The 9,661-nt window shown below is 40.5% G+C and overlaps 1 protein-coding gene across 14 annotated transcripts; it reads right to left on the bottom strand.

Moving 5' to 3' along the window:
* Positions 1-1,055: 1,055 nt before the first annotated feature.
* LOC117533556 lies at positions 1,056-8,363 on the bottom strand. 14 transcript variants are annotated; one of them, XM_034197362.1, is made up of 6 exons: positions 8,246-8,363; positions 3,360-3,729; positions 3,222-3,308; positions 3,059-3,146; positions 2,126-2,176; positions 1,059-1,708 (listed from the first exon to the last, which is right to left on the bottom strand). In XM_034197362.1, exons 2-6 carry the CDS (start codon positions 3,705-3,707, stop codon positions 1,173-1,175), a joined length of 1,110 nt encoding a protein of 369 aa, XP_034053253.1. In that variant the 5' UTR covers positions 3,708-3,729; positions 8,246-8,363; the 3' UTR covers positions 1,059-1,172. The 14 variants fall into 14 exon arrangements, with proteins under 14 accessions (XP_034053248.1, XP_034053253.1, XP_034053247.1 ...); XM_034197357.1 differs by lacking the exon at positions 8,246-8,363 and adding an exon at positions 5,390-5,510 and having other exon boundaries at positions 1,056-1,708; positions 3,059-3,308; positions 3,360-3,804; XM_034197356.1 differs by having other exon boundaries at positions 3,059-3,308.
* Positions 8,364-9,661: the final 1,298 nt, after the last annotated feature.

Below are 9,661 nucleotides of genomic sequence, written 5' to 3'. Positions count from 1 at the left end.
CATGTTTCCTGAATACAAAGAGCATTAGGTTTCTCTCCCAGGTTGTCAATATATTTTTTGAACTCTTGTCCATTTGCAATTAAACTTCTAGCATTCCACTGCAGTACAATCAGGATGATCCAGTCCATGTCTGAGGTTATTGGACGTCATCATTTAGGATATCTTTCACATTTTCCCAGTGCATCCCTTTCACATCAAGGTACTTTTCAGCTGATTTGACAATTATTTTGATCCTTTCATTCCGGCTTGTAGTCTGCGCTGAACAGTTGATAATCTCTGCCATCAATACAAACTTTTTACGAAATAAGGTCTGAGTCCCACCGGAAGGGGAGGGACTTCGCCTCTCTATTGCTAGAGAGGTAAGGAACAAGTAAGCTCCTCTCTCTCCCTGTTCTTCTTTGTTCAAAACAACTTCAATGTGCAAACCACCACCTACTGTCCAATAGTGTTTTTTGTTTTTCCTCTTAAACTTCAGAAACGGCAATAAACAACCGTATTAACATTTGCATTGGAGGCATTTCATTATTTAGGTGAAACGTTTGTGCGTAAAGTTTTAAAAGATGCAGATAGTCTCTCCTTCATTGTGGCCCATTGATTATCGTTCCATGTGTTTTATAGATCTAATCTCATCCACCATCTTTGTTTGTGACGTAAAGGGTGAAAGAGTCACGTTTCTGAATCGGACACTCTGAGTGGATGCAGTCAGCCACTCGTAGTCTGATTCAGAGGGTTCCCTGTCAGTAATTTCCTATCTCTATATTATTATTATTTATAATGATTATTATTATGTATTTATTTCAACAAGGACCATGCATAGGTGTGTGTTGTACAGTGTGTGTAGGTGTGTGTAACAAATTAATGTCTAAAACTCTTCCAAATGGACCCAGTTAATATATTAGAAAGCACAATATAATACTAGTATTGTAACACATTTTTATTAACATTTATAAAAATCAAATAATTAACAGTAACGCAGTGTATGTCTGCCTCTCTGTCTGTCTGTCTGTCTGTCTGTCTGTCTGTCTGTCTCTGTCCCTCTCTCTCTGTCTGTCTGTCTGTCTGTCTGTCTGTCCCTCTCTGTCTGTCTGTCTGTCTGTCTGTCTGTCTGTCTGTCTGTCTGTCTGTCTGTCTGTCTGTGAGAAAGACATGTCTTTGGCATTTTTGTAAACATTCTATGAATGCTTACAAAAATGCCAAAGAAATGTCTTTAAATAATTAAAGAGGACTTTTTTCCCCTCCACATTTAGGTGGACTCCATCCCCAGTAAAATAATTTTGAATAATCTGTCTGTGATGGAGAAACAGTTTCCCGGTAGGGAGGTGAATTGTGTCCTTCTTCCTCCGACACAATTCGTGGAACCTGCGGTTGGTGTCCCGCACCGTACCCATCGTCCTTTGGTTGTCCACCAGCCGGGGGAGGATAGAGCAGACGGCCACATAGAGAGGCTCTGCATGGCCGTGCTGGATCCGGTCAATGAGGGCCTCCATTTGTCCCACGATGGCTGCTGGGGACAGTCCGGAGGCCACATCATCGGTTCCGATGTGCACGACCACCAGCGCCTCCCCGGTCACCCGATCAAATTTCCAGGCGTGCTGCTCCAGGCTCCGCGCGAGGAATGTGTCTGGGTGGACATATGCAGCAGTCAGGTGTGGTATCTGCTCTTCAACACCCTGGCATATGGAGGCTGCGAGCAAGTACACTGGGAGCCCTACAAACACAGAACAACCGTTACTAAATAGTGTACACACAAAACCAGAGCTTCCCTTAGAAATGTTTTGTAGCCGGTTAACATCGACAAAATGAGAAAAAAAGTGCAGGTCAAACGTCTTCTATGGTATTTATAGAGTTTTAAAAGAAATTGATAACGACTCTATATTAAACAATCTAATTATGCTAGATTAACTACATGATTCAAAAGTGTACAGTAACTTTGGATAATAAATGGAGCCTGTGTTTTCCTCTCTCCTGACAGCAAGTCAGTATCTCATGCAGCTGGCTGATCCAGAGTAATGAGTGAGCCGACAGTGAAGAATAAACATATTTATAATTAGTTTAGCTAGTTCCAGAGGTAGATAGAATAGCTAAGTGTGTTACTTCTAACTTAAACAATATTAAAGCAGCCTACCTTTTCTCACAGCGAAGGTCTTCTCTGCTGCAGTGTAACGCACAAGTTCATCTGAAAAGATCATTTTCAACCATTAGTTTAATAAATTCAATCATATTCTAACAGGCAGCGCTAAAGCAAGCACACAATGAATGAATAACAAGTAGCATTAATCTAAATTCGGCCATTTACCATAGGAATCCATTTTTTCTCTGTCGCTCTTGTCTTCTTGCAGAATAAGAGGCAGAAGATGCAAGTCCTGTTTAAATACTGCATCATTTTCAAATCGAGCACATCAGCCAGCCAGACACAAGTATTAAAAAAAGCCAATCAAAAACGGCTATTAAAACTGTTTTTTTTCAAACTACTATTCAAATCTATAGACCTTTACCAGCCCTGAGCAGTTTACAACGCATCAAAAAGAAATACTGACGTTAATAAAATAAAATGTCAAAGCAATTTATTAATGAAAATGCAATAGTTCCTTGAGTTTATATGAAGGCAGATTTTTGAAGCAGTTATTGGAAGTTTTGGGCGAAAGACTGTATTTTACAAGAGGCGTTTGAACGCATCATAGCTTCACTTCCTGTGAACGTTAGTTCTGTCATCGCATCAAACGAGTAAGTTGCTCTTCTTGACTTTAGCTTCGCAGCCTCTTCTTGTGCTTAGTTATGTATAGCATGAATATGATAATGTGTAGTTTATTATGGCGCTATTGTCATGTTTAAGCAGATAAACCCTACAGCCCCCGTTAGCGGGGATACAGGTTTTTTTCGTCACGGAACTGTGTCTCAGAGCATGTTCAAATGTAACAACCTATTAATGTGTCATACTCAGTTAACGGGAAGAAACTCAGCTAACTGACGAACTAAACTAATTAAGTTGTAATGTTGAATCTGTGCTCGTTTCCTCAGCCTGCATCAGTGAATATGAGCCTCAGAGACATCTACTCACCCTCTTCTATGACTCTGACCCCTCGTTCAGAAGGCGGTCCTTCAGCTTTAACGTCTTTGCTCTCCTTCACTTCTTTCTCCACCTTCACCTTCACTTCTTTCTCCACTTTCACTTCTATCTCCACCTTCACCAGCTCCTCCTTCACTTCTATCTCCACCTTCACTTCTTTCTCCACCTTCACTTCTTTCTCCACTTTCACTTCTATCTCCACCTTCACCAGCTCCTCCTTCACTTCTTTCTCCACCTTCACCTTCACTTCTTTCTCCACTTTCACCAGCTCCTCCTTCACTTCTATCTCCACTTCTTTCTCCACCTTCACCTTCACTTCTTTCTCCACTTTCACTTCTATCTCCACCTTCACCAGCTCCTCCTTCACTTCTTTCTTCTTCTTGCTCTTCACACCCTCCTCATCGTCGTCTTCGTCCTCTGAGCTGGAGACGTTGTAGAAGTGCTTCAGGTCCTCGGTGGAGGTTTGGTTGATGGGTCGGCCTCTCTTGTTCACCGTGTATTTCTCCGTGAAGCGCTTGTCGTGAAACATGGACTGGAAGCGCTTGTCGATCTTGCGTTCTCTCTCGGGCATCTCCCAAAACCTGGGGTCCTTCTGAACCCGGAGGAAACGCTCATCGCCGCCCTTCTTATTGGACGACATGGTGGCAAACTGAACGTGTCACCTGACCAATAGAGAAAGGACATATTGTTGGATTAGTCACATGGACAACAAGCACTACGCTTCTTTCTTATATCATGTCAGTGTTTCCCACAGATATGAAATATACTTGGGCGGGTGGTGGCAAGGAGGGGGGAGGGGGTGCGCGAAAAAAAAAGAAAAAGTTTTAACAACATTATTTATTGACTTTTCATTCCGGTATAATCATTTTGCGCAAAGATGGCACTGTTTGTCAGAGCACTTCATCCTTCTGGGATTTCATGAAGAACAGCTCCAACGCCTGTGTGTATGGGAATGCCTTTGGTGCTGGTCCATTAACTGCCAGTGTTTCCCACAGATCTGAAATATACTTTGGGGGGTGGTGGTAGCGGGGGGGGTTGAGGTGACGTGCAACAACATTAACCTTTCTGTTGGTCGCTTGTTAGCAGACCCTTCACACGATGACAGAGCGAACAGGTACAGGCAGGGCCCATAATGATAGCCCTATAGTTTAAATCTACTACCCACACATGAACATATGGAAATGGGCTACTATTTAAAAAAATAAATGTATTTATTAATGTATTTAGGAACCTATCCATGTGATTTTTAGTGGGGGTCGACCTCAAATCCTCTAGGGGGGTCCAGGGGCATGCCCCCCCGGTAAGATTTTATTTTGGAGTTAAATGCATCAATCTGGTGCATTTTGAGGGGAAAATAAAGAGACTAGATCTATGGAAACACCTATATGAAACAGAATTGTATACATTTCAATAATCATAAAATCAAGGCCATAACCAATAACATCCCATTTCCAATATGAAAAAAACACTGAAACTTGTTCATTTATAGTTGTGAGTGTGTCTGTGCTCCTGAATCAGCCTCTCCTGTCTTCCTCCTCTCCCCCCCTCCTCTTTGAGGCAGCAGCAAAGACTAGTTTTCTCTCAACAAGTTTTAAAAGTGTATCTTACCTTTTTTCACCTAGTTAACTTTTTATTTATTTATTCATGCATATTTTACTAATCACATTACATTTCATTTAGCTGACGCTTTTATCCAAAGCGACTTATAATGACCGATTACAGGGACATTCTCCCTGGAGTAACTAAGGGCTAAGTGCCTTACTCAAGGGCACACTAGTGGTGGTGTTCCTGGCGGGATTTGAACTCACAGCCTTCCGATCTTCAGCCCACCTCACTCTCCATTAGACCAATCACTACCCTCTCAAATGGAAATATGTGTTTACATAAATGGTGACCACACCGTTTGAGACCCACTGAGAACTTAGACTAAGTTAACTATCTAAACACTCAGAGAGTCCTTTACCTCACCTGAGCTGAGGTTATCCCGAGCTTGAATGACACACAGAGACCAATCAAGGGCTTTGATTTATGATATGTATGACAGTGGCCATGTCGGCAGGCCACATCATGTGGACAGCCAGTCACCCTGTGTGAGGCAGGCCACTTAACAGGCCAGAAGGAGGCGAGATCAGAGCAAGGGAGCGAGGGATCATTGTCTACAAGTTAATCGATCGCAGATGGCGTCGTGGTCACGGACGAATACAAAAAAAAATGTATAAACAAAAAACAAAAAACTAAATGGGTCGCGAAATATACTTGGGCGGCCGTTAATATACCTGGGCGGCCCGCCCAGGTATAGTCTATGTGTGGGAAACCCTGCATGTGTATGAGCGTCTTTATCACAGAAGATTGTGTGTATTTAGTGCACCAAACGTTCAAGCTTATGATTATATAGCCGTACATTTAAGATGTTAGCATGTTTTAATACACATATCCTGAAGAGGTTATTGGAAAAAAATTATTGATTTTGGTAATGGTGAAAACTAGACAACAGTGATTCAAGAACTGAAAATATATGTATGTTTCTATAAACCTTGTTATAACACAAGCTAGCTAGTATTGATTATCCTCTACAAACGGTTAATGTACTGAAGATTATTGAGACAATCAATTAACAGTTTAGGTCACTCCAGAACAACGTTTCTTAAACCTATGTTTTGCAGCTTTTAAATTGTACTGTTTTTAGAATTTGGTTTGGAAATAATTAAGCAGTCTTGCTTGTCACATGAGTTTTAAACACCCCTCTTTTACATTTAACAAAATAAACTATTACTTGAAGAAAATAAGGGGGGGGGGGGTATATTCAGATTAACCTAAATAAAAGTAGCAATACCACAGTGTAAAAATGGTTTGTTACAGGTGAAATCTTATATTCAAATATACTTTAAATAACTGAAGTAAGAGTACTTGTTTTGCCCAAATCAGTATCATATATAATACAGTGTGCGAAAAAGTACACGTCCCACCGTCCGGGACGTGTTATTTACAATATCGGACAAGTAGATCTTTCAATTGACTTGTCCGGCGGACAAGTGACGTTTTTCGCCCTGATTTATTGACAAATTATTGATAAATTCAGTTAAAAGGCAGAACTCATTCGCAAATTGTACGTGTCCGCCATTGTTCGTTTAGAAGTGTTAGTTTCGGTTCTGCTTGTCGATTCCTAAGGAAATGCATCTCGCCGCTTTCTGTACAGTTAGACGGGGCGGGGCGGGAAGTGTAGCACAGTGGCAGGGTTGGGAAGCAAAACACGGTTCCGAGTAGGAACAAATAACAATTGTCCGGTACCGGGATTAATAAGAGTTGTGAGGACAGGAGGCGAGGCCGAGCCGCACGGACTGCAGCTCTCTCTATGCTCCGTATCAGCTGATCGCTGCACGGTGCAGCTCAGCGTCTCTCTCTCTCTTTCTACACACAGCGGATCCGCTGCCCGATTAACAGCCTCATCTTTGTCAAACTTTCTTATGTTCTTTCTCTAACACGTAATGAAGGTTATTAAGCGTTTTAACTCCTATGTTGTTAATATTGACCACCATTTCCTTTATGAAGTGAAGCAGCCTCCCTGTCTGTGTCCTCGCACTGTCCTCACATCCCCGGACCCCCAGACTCGGAGGAGCATAGGGATGTCAGTATTGTTTATCAAGCAGGGTATATAAAGTACATTATTGAAATGAAAATACTATTTATTTACTTTTACAAACAGTGAGCAGCTGGGCAGCTGCAGCATGTGTATTGCAGGACATGTGTAAGCGTATTTGAGTTGTAGAAAAGCGCTAGGCCTATAGGCTATACATCTAATGTGTCATTATTATTATTATTATTAGGTTATGTCCTATGTGTTGGACATGTGTGGTTGGACTTTGTCTCACAGGCAGGTTGCAGTGTAACATCAGAGGAGACTGGGCCAATTGTACATTCTCAAACTGCACCACTTAGAACTAACTAAACAATGCAGAGATTATTTGTATATAATTGTATTCAATAACCGTAAGAAGTTCAACAGTATGAAGTGATTTGTAAATAGGAATACAGATTTGACTTAATCTTTTCATAAATATATTTTTCTCCCAGTTTGACTTATTTTGACCCTCTCAAAGAACCGGAATTGAGAACCGACAATAACCGGAATCGAAAACCAGAACCAGAATCGTTCAAATCCAAACGATACCCAACCCTATGTGTGATGCAGTAAAATCTTACCGCTGACTTACGTTAACGGTGTCGGTAAAATCGTGGGAAAATGTCAAATACGATGACGAAGAAGAAGATTCCAGTGGCCCCAATTTTTGTCCATTCTGGACAAGTGAAAAATGTATTCGGACAAGTAAATTGCCAAACTCACTTGTCCATGGACAAGTACTCTCTAAAAACTTTTTCTCACACTGTAATAGTATGCATGCAACATTAGTAAAGAACACATTCATTACTAAAATGTAGTACTTAACTAAATGTATTTAAACCACTTATAACGGTTAAAACAGTCATTAGGTATTACTGAAGCTGTGACTGGATTATTTTCACAAATAGAATTAAGGTTTCACAAATCTCAAACTGTGTTATAAAGAATCTTTAGAGTCTCTGGGATAATCCAGTCCAGATTTGATGAGTCTAGGTATAGTGGTTTTCGATCAGGACCTGGTTTTATGTGGACTAGATGTAAAAAAAAAAGCAGCAAAACCTCCCTTTTTTGTATTTTCACAAATAGAATTAAGGTTTCACAAATCTGAAACTGTGTTAATAAAGAATGTTTAGAGTCTCTGAGATAATCCAGTCCAGATTTGATGAGTGTAGGTATAGTGGTTTTCGATCAGGACCTGGTTTTATGTGGACTAGATGCGAAAAAAGCACTGAAATCTGCCTTTTTTTTAATTTTCACAAATCTGAAACTGTGTTATAAAGAATCGTTAGACTCTGGGATAATCCAGTCCAAATAAATCTGCTATGCAGCGATTTAAGAGGTTCAAACACGGAGGATTGTTCGCTCAGCGCTGTAAATTCAGTTTCTGTCAACATGTAAACAATATGTCCGAAACACTGAATATGAACAGTAATGGCGGGAAAACCAGACAGCAGCTGACAAATACACACAACACTGAGCATGTATATGTAACAATATAATGATAAATGTGTTTGAAACATCGTTTATAAACAACAATAATCGTAAAACTGCAGCCATACCTCTCTGGTCTTCCACTACACGCGTTTTCCTCTTCTGTGCCCTTTCTATGTTCCCGCCTTTATATATACAGCCTATGGTTCCCGCCCTCGTTAGTAAGGAAAGCGAAGTGGGACAAAGGAAGGAAAACGCGCACGGAGAAATCATATGGCGATACTATGGAGAGGCGAAGTCACGCCCATCTACTTCCGGACCATGGGACCCCGGAAGCGAAACATTTACATTGAATTCAATGGAGAGAGAACACGTATCTTTTGATCCCGTTTGAATTGTGCCACGAACTACACATATGATGTTTGTCAATCTTAAACAATCATTTCCATGTCAAAAAAGTCACATTTTGTCTTAAAACTGCTGAAATATAAGACTATGAAAAATACGCTACTACAAATCCCAAATCCCATTCTGGGTCGCGTAAGTGATGTCACAGGCATGCTCGGTGATTTATAATAAAACTCGTAATTAAAGCGAAGAAGAAGAAGATCTCATAACTGATTTATTCCCTCCAATAAATTATAGATCGCTAAAAATAAATTCACTTTTACAAGATGCCTGTGTGCTTTGTACCAGGTTGTAGTCATAAAAGTGATCATACCACTTGCTCCTTCTATCGATTCCCGTCTGATGAAAGGACATGTTGTGCATGTTCATGTGCATAGTCAAGTTAGCTACCTAGCTAGTAGCGACGAGTAGCGAGCACGTTAGTTAGCATTACATTACTTAGCCTTGTCATTTTTAGTAGCCTTACCATGAAGTTATTATTTTATTACATGAAGTAAACCAAAATGTTAAACAGTAACCAAACATGATGGTAAGTATTTCGTGAAACATTTGAAGAGTAGCCTACTGCGCCCTCCACCGGGTGCTAAGGAAGCAGTTCAGGGAGAGTCGAAGGCAGGCATGGAGCTTTGCATGACATTCTTCTGGACGTGTTTCATTGTGATGACAATCTGTTTGTTGGAAAGACAGTCGTTGTGTGCTTATTGAGAGAAAATTGTTAGAAGAGATAATTATTCAAAGTGTTGTTACTTTAAAGTGTTGTTACTGACCTTTTTCTCTTTTATTTTCTTTACCTCACCTGTAACTGCTGAGACGTTGAGGAACATGCACACTGACCTACTCTGGCAACCTGATTTCCACTGTACGTAATAGTATTTGGTTCTGGTATATTATTTATATACATCAAAGGCACAATGCACCCCCCAGAGACACACATGTATTGAGTGTGATATTTTGCATAGGTCATGTGAAATCATCTTTACATACTAGAAAACTGTAGGAGCGGCAACTTGTTTTGAAATTGAATTTTTAATATCCGATAATAAAGTTGATCTGTTTTCTTTATTCTTCTCTCTTCCCAGCTCCATCCATCACCATTCTCTGTTCCTGCAGGTCCTGCTTGCTAATCAATGCTCATA

Source organism: Gymnodraco acuticeps, unplaced genomic scaffold (assembly GCF_902827175.1).
Source record: "Gymnodraco acuticeps unplaced genomic scaffold, fGymAcu1.1, whole genome shotgun sequence".
Lineage (NCBI taxonomy): Eukaryota > Metazoa > Chordata > Actinopteri > Perciformes > Bathydraconidae > Gymnodraco > Gymnodraco acuticeps.
This window is presented reverse-complemented; position numbering and strand designations above follow the sequence as displayed.

Excerpts from the sequence above, each read along its gene's own strand:
- LOC117533556 (XM_034197356.1), bottom strand. The coding sequence starts at position 3,707 with ATGTCGTCCAATAAGAAGGGCGGCGATGAGCGTTTCCTCCGGGTTCAG. Across the intron at positions 3,309-3,359 it reads AGGTGAAGGTGGAGAAAGAA|GTGAAGGTGGAGAAAGAAGT; the intron begins GTGGAGATAGAA and ends AAAGAAGTGAAG. Across the intron at positions 1,709-2,125 it reads GACCTTCGCTGTGAGAAAAG|GGCTCCCAGTGTACTTGCTC; the intron begins GTAGGCTGCTTT and ends CTGTGTTTGTAG.